Consider the following 15630-nt stretch of genomic DNA (forward strand, 5'->3'; position numbering starts at 1 on the left):
TATATTTTATTTGAAAAATAACATCCCGGAACTCTTTCTGGGATCCCAAGAGAGCAGTGGCCCAGTGCATTACTTTGTGCACAGAAGCATGCTCGAGTCCTCTTCTCTTCTTATTAACATTTTATGTGATTAGCATGGTACAGCTGTCACAATCATGAACTGACATTGGTGCATCATTACTGACTTAAGTCTACATTTATTCAGATTTCTTGAGTTTTTACCTAATGTCCTCTTTCTGTCCCAGGATGCCATCCAGGGCATCCCATTACATTTCGTTGTCAGGTGTCCTTAGTGTCCTCTGGGCTGTGACAGTTTCTTAGACTTCCCCTATTTTTCTAGCTTTGACCGTTTTATGGGGTACCAGTCAGGTCTTTTGTGGAACGTTTGTTCCTCAGCTAGGCTATGTCACGTGTCTTTCTCATGATTGGACTGGGGCTGTGGGTTCCCGGAGCTGGACCTCAAAGATAAAACATCATCTCATCACATATTAATGGTACATACTGTCAAAATGACATCACTGTTGATGTCGGCCTTGGTCACCTGGCTGAGGTAGTGGTTGTCAGGTTTCCTTTCTGTAAAGTTAACCTTTTCTCTTCCTTTCCAGACTGTCCTCTTAGGAAGGACTCAGTATGGGCCGCCCCTCATGAGGGGTTCCTTGAAAGCTGAGTATCTCCACAAATGATTGGGAATTTTTCTGCATGCAATATTTGTCTACTCTCCCCCGTTTATTTTTTAAATTATTTTATTATATCAGAATGAACTCGTGAAGATCTGTTATTAATATGATCGTTACTATGAAATGTACTTTGAGTGACTCTTAACACCTGTCTGCACCAGCACCACCACAATCCCAACCCAGAAGCTGATCCTTTATCTCAGAACCTTCCTCTTGCTCCCCCTCAATACTCAGCCTCTCCCCACAACCCCTGGCCCTTTGTCACCGCCCACCTGTGCTCTCTGCCTAGTTGGGCCGGAATGCCATATAACTGTACGTAACCTTTCACGCACCATAATTCTCTGGAGATCCTTCCATGTTTTGTTTTTCAATAGTTTCTTATTATTGCTCGAGAGTATTCCATTCACCTGTGAATGGTCATTGGGAGCAACGTGAACAGAACTGCTGTACACATTCATGTACAGGCTTTTGTTTGCACATCAATTTTCATTTCTCTCCAATAATTATCAAGGGCTAGGATTGCCAGGCAATATGATACATGTATATTTCACTGTATAAGAAACTACCCAGGTGTTTTCCAGAATGCTTGTACCATTTTGCATTCTTAGGAACAGTGTATGAGAATTCCGTGTTCCATGTTTCCGTGAGCACTTGGTTTTGTTCTTTTTTATTTTTTCCATTCTAATATTTGTGGCCTTCAGTTCAATTTCTGCTAAATTGTCAAGCTTATGTGCATTGGGTTGTTTATAGCATTTCTTTAACGTTTGTTGTGTCTCGAGTGATAATCCTTTCATGAAGATAGTTTGTTTCTGTCTGTTATAGAGATTTATCAATGTTGTAAATCTTTCTAAAGAACCAGTCTCTGGTTTTTTTAATTTTCTCCATTGTTTTACTATTCTCTATTTCATTTGTTTCTGCTCTATCCTTATAATTTCCTTCCTTTAGCTTGCTTTGGGGCTTATTTTGCACTTCTTTTTCTAGTTTCTTAAGGTAAAGACTACATCATTGATTTGAGATTTTTCTTTTTCTAATATAGGTTTTTTTTTTTTTTTAAGTAATCTCTACACCCAGCATGGGGCTTGAACTCACAACCCTGAGATCCAAGAGTCTTATGCTGTACTGACTGAGCCAGCCAGGTACCCTGAATGTAGGCATTTAATGCTATATTTTTTCCTCCATGCCTCACTTTAACTGTGTCCTACACATTTTGATTATTTTGTTTTTCATTTTTATTAAGTGCAAAATATTTCCTAATTTCTCTTGGGACTACGTACCTCTTTAACCAGTTGAGTATTTCAAAGTATATTGTTCATTTCCCAAATATTTGGAGATTTTCCAGTTACCTTTCCATTATTGATTTCCAGATTAATTCCATAATGTTAGAGAAGATATTTTGTATGTTTTTGTTTCTTCGTTTTTTAAGGTTTTATGACCCAGGATATGGTCTATCTTGATGAATATTCCAAGTGCATTTGAGAAGAATGTGTTTTTTTCTGTTGGGTAGAGTATTCTCTTAATGTCAGCTAGGTCAGGTAGGTAGATAGTATTAATGAGGAATCTGTATGTCTTTTTGGCCACTTACTCAGCTAATTTCTAAGGAGGAGTTTTAGTCTTAGCTATAATTATGTATTTGTTTATTTCTGCTTTTTAGTTCCATCAGTTTTTCCTTCATGCATTTTGAAGTTCTGTTGTTAGCTGAATACATATTTAGGACTCTTATATCTTTTTGATGAATTGATACTTTTTATTATTTTCTGTCCTTCTTATCCCTGGTACTATTCCTTTCTCTGAGGTGTACTTTCTGTGACGTTAACATATTCTCTCCAACTAACTTTCTTTTATTATACGTATGGTAATTCTTTTCATCTTTTAATCTGTGTTTTATATTGAAAGTGGGTTTCTGCCAGATAATTTACATTTGGGTCTTTTTTTTTTTTAATAGGTTATAATTGTTAGATCTAATAACTAACATGTTAAGAGTATTGATATTTATTGTAGGCATTGATATGACTCTATTTTGGTTCACTATTTTGTTGTTTTCTCTTTTTCCTTTAATTTTTTGGTTCCTCGGTCTCTTCTTTCCTGTCTTCTTATGAATTATTTAAATATTTTCAAATACTCTGTTGAAATTTTTCTGTTGGCTTTTCAGCTGTATCTCTTTTTGTATTATATGTTTTTAGTGGTTCCTCTAGAGGTAGCAGTGTACATTCTCAACCTTTCACAGTTTCTTTGGGTTAATATTATTTTTCATTTCATATAAAATATAGAAGCCTTACAATCATATAGGTCCCCTTGCCTTCCTGCCTTCATGTGATAGCTGTCTATTAAGAATCTGACCAGACAGTATTATCATTTTAACAATATACATGTTCACTTAAAAGATGAAAATTTGTCTTTTATATTTACCTGGATATTTACTATTTTTCTTCCTCTGCCTTCTTGAAGTTCCACGATTCCTTCTGATTAACATTATTTTTGAGCTGTAGAACCTCCTTTAATATTCCCTTTGGGCCACATCTGCTGCCAAATATTCTCTCAGTTTTCCTTCATCTGAGAATATCAGTTTTTGCCTTCATTCCCCAAAGAGAATTTACTGAATATAGAGGTTTTTTCTTTCAATAATTTAAAGATATTCCACTGTCTGCTGGCTTCCGTGGTTTCTGATGAGAAATCCATACTAATTCAGATTGTTATTTCCCGATGTATGTGTCATCACTGTCAAGATTTTTTCTTTATTATTTTTCAGCAGCTTATGCTGTGTTTGAATGTGGTTGTATCCTGCTTATGGCTCATTGAGATCTTAAATCTATAAATTTTTGTCTCTTCCCAAATTTGTGGAATTTCAGATAGTTATTTATTCAAGTAATTTTCCTGCTCCATTTCTTTCTCTTCTTCTCCAGACTCTAGTGACACGAATCTCAGACATTTTACTGTTATTCCACAAGTCCTCGATGCTCTAATGATTTATTTTAATGTTTTTTCTTTCTGGTTTTATATTAGATAATTTCTGTTGACCAATCTTCATGTTCTTTGGCTCTTTCCTTTGTCATTTCCCATTCCGTTACTGAATTTTTTTTGTTTTGGATATTGTTGTTTTGAAATTTCAAAAAATTGATTTATGTTTTTCTGCTGAGAACTTTCCTTCTGTTCACTTCAAGTATGTTTACTTTTGCCTCATGGAGCATAATTATAGAAGTTGCTTTAGAATCCTTTTCTGATATTCCCAATATTTGAATAGTCTCGAAGTTGGCATCTGTAAGTTGACTTTTCCCTTGAGAACTGCTCTCATTTTCTGGTTCTTGGTATGTTGAATAACTTTGTATTATATCCTAGACATATTCTGGTTGAGTGTTACATGGGGTCCTCTGGAGAATGTTGAGTTTTGTGTTAGCAGGCAGTCAGCCAATTAGAATTGCCACACAAGTTCTGTCTTGCCCTTTTTGGCCTATGGTTTTAATCTCTTCAATTTTCAAAGCTTTTGAGAGGTTCCTTTGGGTCTATCCCAGGCTTATGAAACTCAGTAGCGAGCATGGGACTTTTGTGAGTTCATTCACAGAATTAAGAGATCCTTTTCTTTAGCTCTTTCCTCTCTGCATTCCCCACCCCCATGCCCAACTCTGCACACTCACTCCGTCCAGCAGGATTCGCTTCTTATGGTTCCTTTGGCCAAAAAGACAGAGGTTTCTCTCAGAGTCACTTCTTCCACACAGTTCTGTGTCCAGGGCCCATTCTTGTCGAGGCAGTGCTGAGAGAGAAGAGAAAAACAAGCCATCAGGGATTTCCTCTCACATTTTTTAGACTTTTTCTTTGTAAAGTTGTCTAGAAACTAGTCTGTCTAAGTTTTAGCTACTGCTGCCTTGCAGCTATGCAAGCTGGGCCTACCCCAAGGCAATGCCCCAAGACATACGAATAAAATTGGAAAACTCACCCCATATAGATCACTTCTCCTCCAAGGTTTTACTTGCCTCCAAAATCTGTCTGTCATTGTTCACTTTTCAGAGGTTTTAGGTAATTGCTTTTTATACTTTGTCTAGAGTTTTTAGTCATAGTCAGCCAGAGAAAGAGGCTATGGTGAATTTATTTCATCCTCGCCAGATCCAGAAGCCTGTCACTGTAGTTTTACTTTGCATTTCCCCATGAGTCATGTTAAGCATCTTTGTATATGTTTAAGGGCCATTTTTATTTTTTGTGAATGTGAATTCAAGTCTTTGCCCATTTTCTATTTGGTCTTCAGACTTTCTTTCCTTAATTTTGAAGATTTCTGTATATCGTAAAGATATTTGACATGATAAAGTTTAGAAATGTCTTAGGTATTTTATCTTCTAATTGGTATTGTGAACGAAATTTTCTCTAACAGGTTATTATTTGTGCATATGGAAGCTATTAAGTTCTCTTTGTTAGTTTTTTTCCCTGATATCATACTAAGGTTTTTTTTGTTGTTGTTTTTTAACATTTGAATTTGTTTTATCATTGATTATTTAAGGCTCTCAAGTATATCATCATGTCATCTGGAAGATCATTTAATGTTTCTTTTCCAAGTCATATGCCTTTAATTGATTTTTCTTATTTAATTGCATTGGCTTAAATCTTCAGTATAGTGTTGAATAGTAGTATAGATACTGGGTATTCTGGTCTTAGAGAAAATACCTCCAATATTTCTTCATAAAGTAATATTTTGACTGTAGAAGGAGGGTGTGTGTGTGTGTGTGTGTGTGTGTGTGTGTGTATTTTAATAATTTTTAAGAAACCCGTAAGTTTCTCTTTGGTTAGGTGGGGTTTGTTTTGTTTTGTTTTAAGATTTTATTTATTTATTTTGAGAGAGAGACAGCACGAGTGATGGAGAAGTGCAGAGGGTGAGGGAGAAGCAGATTCCCCACTGAGCGGGGAGCCAGGTTAAGTGTTTTAATAAAAACCCAGGTGCCCTGGTTAAATGTTTTAATAAAAAATGGGTATTGGAGCACCTGGGCGGCTCAGTGGGTTATGCCTCTGCCTTCGGCTCAGGTCTTGATCCCAGGGTCCTGAGATCAACCCTGGTGTCAGCCTTCCTACTCAGTGGGGAGCTTGCTTCTCCATGTCCCTCTGCCTCCCACCCCCTCTGCCCATGTTCTCTCTTGCTTGCTCTCTCTCACACACACATACTCTCTCTCTCTCAAATAAATAAATAAAATATTTTTAAAAAACACAACAACTAACCTTACATTTCCACTGGTCATCCTGTATTATTTCTTTAATTTGGTGTTGTATTTTGTTTGCTAATATTTTATTTACTATTTTTATATGATAATCATAAGTTATATTGGTCTCTACTTTCCCTCTGATCAAAACTTTAAATATACCTCATGAATTCTGGTTTATAGTGCTTTTCATTGTCATTTCTTAAAGTTAGTAGATTAAGTACTTCCCATTTCATCTAAAATTTGTTGTATAATAAATGGCTTTAAATTTTTAGTTGGGAGGACATTTTAGTTTTTAAATTGTTAATTTCTGATATAACTGCACTATGGTCATAGTGTGTGCTTATAATATTTCTTCTTTATGGAACTTACTGATGTTTTCTTTGTGACCCAGTATATAATTTTTATACATGTTCACATGCACTTGAGAAGAAGGGCTAATCTCTGTTTTCTGGGTGTAAAGTTCCATATGGATCCATAATATTTACCCCTTGGAGTCTTCTATTTCCTTACTTATTATTTATTATTCACTTGCTATGATTTGTACTAAAAGTAGTAGTATATCCTGTTCTCCAATTATTGGTGAATTTTTTCTGTGACTCCATGCATTTCCTGTAGTTTCTGTTTTATAAAGGTGGTGTTTCTGTCTTTTAGTACATAGGTACTCGAAACAATCATATATTCATTGTAAATTGCAGCTTTCAGTATTGCAAAGTATCTGGGTTTGTCAATTCTGATGCTTTTTGGCTAGAATTCAACTTAGTTGACATCGATATTTCAACCCCTGCTTTTTTACTGTTTCTATTTGTCTGAAATACCTTTATCCATCTCTAGTTTTAGCCTTTTGGAATCACTTTAACTTAAAAAAAAAAAAAGATTTATATATTTATTTTAGAGAGAGAGAGAGAGAAAGTGTGCATGAATCAGTGGTGGGGGGGTGCTGAGGGAGAGGGAGACAAGTCCCAAGTAGACTGTGCTGAATGCAGAGCCCTAGGCTCAGTCTCAGGACCCCAACCAAGATCACAACCTGAGCTGAAACCAATCAGGTACATAACTGACTGCACCCCCCAGGCACCTCCCCCTTTTTTCCTTATTAGCTTTATATTCTGAGTATTCTGGGTATGGCTTATTATCAGATATATGTGTCATGAATATTTTCTCCCTGTCTATAGCCTCCTTTTTTATGTTCTTAATGTCTCTTAATGAGAATTATCATTTTGAGTTTCAGCCATGTGAGACTGGAGTTTATACAGTTTCAGTTGCGTGGCATATTCTGTTATATGTATGTACCTACTTTGTGCAGTTGATGGTCATTTGCATTGTTTCTAGTTTTTATTGGCATGCATAATATTGCTATGAACATTCTTGTACAAACCTCTCCTTGTACATATGTGAGAATTTCTTTAGGGTATTTATCTAAGAATGGGGTTGCTGCCTCATAAGGTGTGCAGACTAGTCCTAGACTGTTTTCCAAAGTGATTCTTTCAATTTGTGTTCTCTCTTGCAAGATAAAGGGTTCAAGTTGTCCCACATTGTAGTCAACATTTGACAGATTGTTTAATCTTTCGCTAATTTGCTAGGAGTGTAATTATATCACATTGTGGTTTTGACAAGCTTTCCAAGATTATTAATTAGGTTAAACATCTTTTCATATGTTTATTAGCCATTTATGTTTCTTGTGATATATCTGTTCAAGTCTTTCGCTTATTTTCCTTTTTGGCGTTTGCTTTCTTATGTATTGATGTGTGTGTTCTTTATTGTAGATATGAGTCCACTGTGGGTTTGTCTTCCTCTCCTTCCTCAGAATGCTTTTATAATTTTAAGAATGCTTTTATAATTTTAATTTTATAATTTATAATTTTACAGAAAAGTTGCAAGTATAGTATAGTGAATACTTACATACCCTTCACTTATGTTCATTAATTGTTCGCATTTTGCCACATTTGCTTTACCTGTCTGTACGTAGATAAGGATCGGAATTTCTTTTTCTGAAACATTTGAAAACAGTGTGCAGACATCATGACGTTTCAGCCCTAAAACACTGTAGCCTGGGAATAAGGGCATTCTTCTAGGCAAAATGCCATTATCCTGCCCAAGAAAATGAACAATAATTTCACATTTTAAAAGATATTATATTTCTTTATTTAGAGAGAGAGTAAGCATGAGCAGGAGGAGGGGCAGAGGGAGAGGGAGAGAATCCCAAGCTGACTCTGCCCTGATGCCGAGATCAGACCTGAGCTGAAATCAAGAGTCAGATGCTCAACTGACTGAGTGGCCCAGGTGCCCCACAGTAATTCCAAATTATCAACAGTCTATATTCAGAAACTCCCCAGTTGTTCCCTTACCTTTCTGATCCAGTCAAGTTTCATGTGTTATATCTGGTCACAATGCCTCTTTCAGTCTCTCAACTTAGAACCTTCACCCTGCTTTTTGCTCTTGTTTTTTCTCTTGATCTTGACCTTTTTGGTAAGTATGAGCTAGCTGCCTTGCCCAGTATCCTGTAATCTGGATGTGTCTGTTTTCTGCAAGTCATTGGCACAGGTGTACGAGGATGGTGCTGTGTTTTCTGGCATCACCTCAGGAGATAAGTGATGCTGGTTTGTTTACTATTGGCGGTGCCAGCTTCAATCTCATGGTGAAGGTGGTGACAGCCAGATGTCTCCATTGTTAAGGAACATTCTCCTTCTGCGATCAGTAAATAATCTGTAATGTAATACCTTGGCACAGTGCAAATCTCCTGTTTCCCAACAGCCTTTCACCTAGTTGGATCCTTTTTCAAATCTGAGTGGTGAATTTTGTGATCTCTTGCTCTCCACTTGTGATTTTAGTCCCTCTTTCTATTTCTTCAGAGCCTTAAACATCTTTATTCTATATGCCTGAATGCTTTGTGCTCTAGGGGTCTAGTTCTACCTTTTGTTGTTTCTCATGGCTCTCACTCATGGTGCTGTGTTTCCTTTTTCTTTTCTATGAGTTCTGATTGCTTGCATTTCATAGGACTTTATCAGTGAATTCATTCAGGCCTGTGTTGAAGGTGGGCTCCTTTTTTTTTTTTTTTAAGATTTTATTTATTTATTTGACAGAGAGAGAACACAAGTAGGCAGAGAGGCGGGCAGAGAGAGAGAGAGAGAGAGAAGCAGGCCCCGCACCGAGCAGAGAGCCTGATGCGGGGCTCGATCCCAGGACCCTGGGACCATGACCTGAGCCAAAGACAGAGGCTTTAACCTACTGAGCCACCCAGGCACCCTGAAGGTGGGCTCCTTCTGAGAGACAGTCACAGACTGAAGTTTTGGAGACCTCCTGAGGTGGTGTAAATTAGGACTAAAGCAACATTCTGGCACCTCTGGTGTAGGTCTACTTCTGGTTCAGTTTAACACTGAGCATTTAGTCCTGTGGGGTCTCATCATTATGGAGATGTTCCTAGGAGATTGTCTACTTTGGGAAGGTCCTAAGCTTTGTCTTCATGGACTTGGAGGTCTTGCCTTAGAACCAGAATTCTAGATTACTAATGTAGCAAATGCCCTCAGGGCAGGTGCCAATTAGGGGGGACTCCGTAGACCTTACTATGTTTGACTTCTGCTTACTTTGGGCCTTTGAAAGTTCTAAACTTTTTTTTTAGATAGCTTAGTGATGTACTAAAGAGTTGTTGTGTTTTTTTTTTTTTTAAATTTTTTAGAAGATTTTCTTTATTTGACAGAGATCACAAGTAGGCAGAGAGGCAGGCAGAGGGGGCAGGGAAGCAGGCTCCACGCTGAGCAGAGAGCCCAATGCGGGGCTCCATCCCAGGACCCTGAGATCATGACCTGAGCCGAAGGCAGAGGCTTTAACCCACTGAGCCAACCAGGCGCCCTGAGTTTGGGTTTTTATTTTAGTTGTTTTGTGGGCATCTATCCTGTCACAGAGTGGTGCCTCCCTAGTTTCTGCTGGTTATGGAATTCTTAGATGCCTTGTGGGGCTTCTGGAAGCCATTCTGTGCTCTCCTGTGGCCCACTTATGGAGGGCTGGGGGTGGGGGGGGTGCTGTTTGAGGTACTCGCAGCATCCCACGTGGCTTGTCCTTGCTCTCCCATGCATAGGCAGTCAGTGAGGCAAGATCTGGTGGGCTGGAGTCAGCAGGGATAGTGCTTGGTTGACTCTGGTGGTGGCTTCCCTGCTTTGGCTCACTTCTCAGTACTCCTTGTTGATTCCAAGCTTCTTCAAGGACCAGTGGTCCTGTTGCAGTAAAAGGAAAGGGTTCTATGACCGAGGGCATGGTGGGTGCTCAGGGCCAACTCAGGGATCAGGCTGTGGTCTTTGGGTACCATCTTCTCCCTTGGCCCTCCCTGCCTCCTCTGTGTTTGCCAGTCTCTAGTTGTTTGCTTGCCTTCCCCATGAGGGGCACCCTTGGGTCCCATGGCCGCTGTGTCTGCCTGAGGCACCATAGCTTGGTGGGAGGGTGAGTGCCGGGTGTAGCCTGGTCCCAGCCACCTATACCTTTCCCCATGGGACCCTGTCTCCCTGCTGCTCCTTGTGCCAGGAGGAAGGCTCCCTTCTGGGCCCTTCTCTGTGGGGCTGACCCTGAGGCCTGCCAGGCTGCTGCTTCTGAGGTGGGACGCAGGAGGGCACTGTCATCCTCCATCCATGGGCCCAGGGCCTGAGGGGCTTTCGGGGCTCGTAGCATTGGTTGGAAAGGCTGTCAGAGTTGCGCAAATTTTGTCAGATTGTCTTTCTTTTTAATTTTGAAAAGAATGTGTCTCTCTTTGACATCTTGAAGAACAGGCAGAATCCAAAGTTGTGCTCGGTGGATTAAGTTTCATGTTCCTTTGCCCTCTGGGAGGAAAAGACGAATGACAGAACAGGGGAACGAGGCAGTGGCGGGCGGCTGGTACCGTGCACCGGTGTTGCACAAGGGGCTGCGGCCTCCGCTCCAGGCGGCTCACTGCCAGGGGAGATAGGATAACGCGATTATTCTCAATTAGATTAATAAAGAATAATTAGATGTCATAAATCAAGTAATCATAGGATATTGTCATGGGAAAAATATGTAGCTAGAATTAATTAGTTTTCAAATAAAGCGTTTATTTTAATTGCTTGAAATGATGGAGCCCTTAATTGCCGATGCATCATTTTGGCCTGAACAGTTTGGTTGTTGTAACAACGTGACGGGTTTGTTCCCCGCAGTTCTGGGGAAACAATAGAGGAGAACTTGATTTCATCACCTCAGACGGAGCCTTGTGCTGGTGAGGTTCTGGAAACTCCCATCAGGCCGCAGGCAGGTAGCAAGTGTGGGCTGCGCTTTGGCTGGCGCCGCCCAAGGCCCCCCCCCCCCCCGTGCTGCCTGTGCATGTGTGTGAGTGTGTGCAGGCATGTGCGTGCGTGTGTACACATGTGAGTGTGTGCCCTTTGTCCGTGTGCACATACGTGTGCATGAATGCCGCGTGTGTGCATGTAGTGTCTCCTGGGAGCTCACCAGTCCCAGGCATGGAGCAGGGGCCATGGGTCATGGAGCAATGTGGGGTCAGGTCTCTGCCCACAGGAGGCCGTCCTTGCGTTTGGGAAGAGTTGGTTTTTAGCTAAAGCTGAGAGACACGTTCAGAGCAAAAACCCTAAAAAAGAAAGAAAGAAACAGGGACTTGGCCATTTGTAAGGTCCATTCTCAGGGACCCCTTCCTTCTCTTTGACAGAGGCGGGATCAAGCAGTGGAGTGGCTGCCTATGGTCTCTCCCCATTAAGGGTGAGCCTTTGCCCCTTCCTGTCCCCAGCCCTGCCATGTCTGCTCTTGGTCATTAGGATTAGCCCCAACCCTACTTCCAGCCCTCATGTGGACCAGGCCTCAGCTGGCCTGGTGCTGGTAGTGGCTTTCCACCGGGTCTCTGCAGCGTTTCCCTGGCTCCGGTGGTCTCCGGAGTCTCAGGTCACTACCTGCCCCCCATTCCCCTCCTGTCTGGTGACTCAGAGCCCCCTGGCCTCCAAGGCCCCAGCTGCCTTGATAGTGGCATTTCTCAGGTGTTTGAACCTTGCACTCTAGTGAAGCTACCCCGGGCTCTATTCTGGAGAGAGAGAGAGAGAGAGAGAGAGAGAGAGAGAGAGAGAAGGAAAGGGTCTGGGATGGTTTCATTGAGGGGAGGTACAGGGCTTCCCGGTGAGGGTGTGGCTGAGTGGTGCCTGGACCAGTCTCTAGCTGGAGAAACTCACGCCCCTCCTTCCTCTGCAACAGCGTGTTTGCTTGTCCTCTGGCTCAGCCCCCATCCCACGTGAGCCTCTGTCTTTGGCCCCTCCAGCCTCTTGGCATTGGCAAAGGCTCCCTCCTGGAGGAATGCTATCTTCTCTGCTCCTGTTCTTTGCCCTGCCCAGTTCCCCTGGTGGCTGTGGCTCCCTCAGTGGCCAGGTAGCCTCCTCCCTGGTCTGTGTCCAGGCTGGAGAGGGACAGGTGGGAAAGCATTTCAGATCCCAGCAGGAGAGGCCCCCTGATGAAGTTGCTGTAGCCTCCCAGGAGTCTGCTCCTGGCCTTTCCCTCTGTACCCTCAGCCTGGCCTGAGACCTGCAGGTTGACAGATGTGCCCCTTGGTCATTGGAGCAGGTCACTTCTGGTCCGGCAACGCCCTCTGCACCATTGCTGGGGTGGGCTCAGTGGTTACCCTGGGAGGCTTCTCCTTTCAGGAGGGTGGGCCCCATGGGACCAGTGATTTGAGGAAGGATCACTTATCTGTCATATCAGTCCTCCTGGGGAGTGACATGGTAACTCAGTCCCTACCCCTTCCCCACACACCAGTGCACTGGCCGCTCTGCCTCTTGGTGGCAGCGTGCAGACTTCAGACCTGAATCTGAGGGGCCTGGGGTAGCTCACCAGACCATTCCCTGCCTCCTTTTCTCCAGCAGTGAATGGTGCTGCTTTCCCTGAGGGTGGACGTATAGGCCCTCAGGACCCAGCAGGAGGGTCTGCAGCACATGTGAGAGAGATTCCTCTCTATCTTTGGGTCCTGCTCGCTCCCCCAGGGCTCCCACATACCTGTTGTCTGTCCCTCGGTTCATCCCTTCAGTATGCACATGCTGAGGAGCTGCTGTGTGCCTGATGCCGGTGGTCAGGCCTGTGGTCTGGGGGGAGCAGGCCGGTGTGGCCCCTGTTCCCTGAGCTTGCTGTGGAGCCAGAGTGGACAGCATGTCCAGCCATGTCATTGCTCCACTGTAGGGAGGAGAGGAGAGGGGCCTCATAAGGGAGGAGGGAGGCTGAATTTGCAGTACTCAGCCAGGCTCAGAGGCAGGACAGATACCTCCAGGTGTGTGGACAGCCCAGGAGTGGAGAAGCCAGCCTGAGGGAGGAGGAGTCACTCCTTCCGCTACCGTGGCCAATGGGATTCAGGGACTCAGAGGGTATAGGGTGGGTGAACAGCAGGCCTTGGAGGCCAGAGGCAGGCTCTATGCGGGGTGCTGAGGGTGAGAGTGACCTCAGAAGGGTGTGGGCGCCACTGTGCCCCCCCCCAGAGATGGTGCAGGTTAGGGCCACAGTGATGCCATTTGGGTGTAGAGGCCAATAGGTGGGAGGGAAGACAGGCTGAAGGGGCTGGGCAGCATCCAGGGAGGCTCCTACTGCCTTCCTGAAGGATGACAGGTCGGTCACTTATGCCTTTCCTTGGTCCCCAGGTGCCTGCACCCCCAGCCAGTATGGCAGCCTCCCCACTCCCACCGCCGGACCCCCAGTTTGTCCTCCGTGGTACCCAGTCGGCGGTGCATGCGCTGCATTTCTTCGGAGGAGCCCAAGGACAGGGATACCCACTCCTCCTCTCAGGGTGAGTAGCTGCGGCCCCAACCCAACCCCAGGGGTTAGCCCATGGTGAATTTAGGGGCAGTGGGCTACCAGTGAGCCAAAGGCTTATTTGGGGAGCTCAGTGACAGGCTCCCTATGCCTCTCCAGAGGAGTGGACTCTGCCGCGGGTGCCCTCTGAGGCTCCTGAGGGCTCTCTGCCTGCCATCCCTAGTAAAGGACCACTGTGCCACTTTTACCCTTAGTTCACATGTCCAGCCGTCCTCTAAACTGAAAGCTCCGACTGAAATGCCTGGTCCACCAGCTGGGTGGTTTCTCCGCCAGCCCCACAGAGCATGCTGGGACTGTCCTCCGATCCCTCTCCCTGAGCCTGTGCTTTTGCGCTTGTCACAACAGGTCCCTGAGTGGGCTGGTACACATCTGGAGCCTGCAGACACGGAGGGCAGTTGCAACCCTGGATGGCCACGGGGGCCAGTGTGTGACCTGGCTGCAGACACTGCCCCAAGGGCACCAGCTGCTCAGGTGGGTCTTAATGGCAGCGAGTACAGTCCCAAAGGAGTCAAGCTGTGGCCTTCAGCAGGGGCCATGAACTTGCCATGGAGGCTCTTGGGGTCTCTCCCAGCTGCCAGGGCAGCCCCTCCCTATGGCAGAGCAGTGTGATCTCTGCCCTTGGCCCATCCGGAGGCAGTGTCCAGGTCCAGTGGGTGCCCGTCGCTGCGGTCTTTGTGACCACTGCTCTGTCCAGGCAGATGCCTACTGAGACGAGCCTGATGGACATACAAAACAACTCTGTAGGGGCACCTGGGTGGCTCAGTGTGTTAAGCCGCTGCCTTTGGCTCAGGTCATGATCTCAGGGTCCTGGGATCGAGTCCTGCATCGGGCTCCCTGCTCAGCGGGGAGCCTGCTTCCTCCTCTCTCTCTCTGCCTGCCTCTCTGCCTACTTGTGATCTTCCTCTGTCAAATAAATAAATAAAATCTTAAAAAAAAAACCAAAACACAACTCTGTAGTGGCCTGAGCAGAGGCCTCCCTGGTCTGCCAGGGGTCCCCAGTGGCAAGAGCTAGGCGTTCATGGCTGAGCTCCAGGGTTCTTCTTAGAGGAGCCTCAGCTTCCCTCCTGTGGACTCCAGGGATCTGGTGTCACCACACCTCTGACGAATGGTCCCCTTTCCACGCAGTGGTGCAGAACTTGTGTCTAAAGCCCGCCCACTGATTGGGGTTGTGCTTCAAACCCCGAGAGCAGCCACCCTCTCTGGGAACTGGGAGTGCCACAGGGGCGCCCAGGTCCATGGCATTTGGGCTGACTGGTGACAAGGAGAGCAGGGTGGGCATGTGGCACTCCTGACAGAGGAAGCTGTGGTGGGCCCAGCTGTGAGCAGCTGGAGACTGGGCCGCAGAGCCCAGAGGGGCCGTGTTCTGGCACTGCCACCACGGCCTTGAAGAGGTGCCAGGCTGGAGACTCCAGGTGAGAGGTGGGCCAGGAGGTAGCAGGAAGGGGCTGGTGGGGGAGAGAATGAGCTTATGTCTAAGTTTAAGTGAAACTTTCCTGAATGCCCTCCAGGACAGGTCTGCCTTCCTGCCAGGGACTCGGGTCCTGGGCATCTAGGCACCACGGTTCCCAGTCCCCAGAGGACAAGGCCTGTCAGGGACACACCATTTTGCAAAGCACTTTTGTGCCAGACATGCTGCTTCTACGCCCCTGTAGGTAGCTCGCAGGTGATCGAAGAACCAGAGGTATCCAGGAGGCTGGTGGCCTTGGACACGTGTGCCTGCAGAGCCACAAACTGGTCCTCTTCTCCCCCGGTTGGTGTGACAGGCCCTCCATATGGTTGTGGACTTTCCCTGATGCTTAGAATAGACACTGCATCCAAATACCACACTAAAGCGCTTGTGCTGGATGCTGCTGTTTGTAAACATTCCTCCTGTGTTTTCAGCCAAGGCCTTAGGACACTTGGCGCCTCCTGCTCCTCCAGGGCCCAGATGCCTTGGGCTGTTCTCAGGGAACCCCCAGCCCTGGGGTCCGACCCTCAGAAAGCTGGCCTGAG

General features: G+C 45.0%; 1 protein-coding gene across 7 annotated transcripts in view; it reads left to right on the forward strand.

Moving 5' to 3' along the window:
- GNB1L (G protein subunit beta 1 like) overlaps positions 1-15630 on the forward strand; it is a 64665-nt gene that overhangs the window by 13332 nt on the left and 35703 nt on the right. For 6 of the 7 annotated variants that reach the window (XR_004278019.1, XR_004278020.1, XM_032310294.1 and 3 more), the window contains 2 exons: positions 13467-13612; positions 13984-14109. Coding sequence is in view for 5 of the 7 variants with exons in the window: in XM_032310294.1 (XP_032166185.1) it covers positions 13467-13612; positions 13984-14109 (272 nt within the window). In the remaining 2 variants the exon portion in view is untranslated. Of the gene's footprint in view, positions 1-11509; positions 11560-13466; positions 13613-13983; positions 14110-15630 lie in introns of all 7 variants that reach the window. The other variant, XM_032310297.1, reaches the window with a different exon arrangement.

The sequence above is a fragment of the Mustela erminea genome, chromosome 13, assembly GCF_009829155.1.
Source record: "Mustela erminea isolate mMusErm1 chromosome 13, mMusErm1.Pri, whole genome shotgun sequence".
Classification (NCBI taxonomy): Eukaryota; Metazoa; Chordata; class Mammalia; order Carnivora; family Mustelidae; genus Mustela; species Mustela erminea.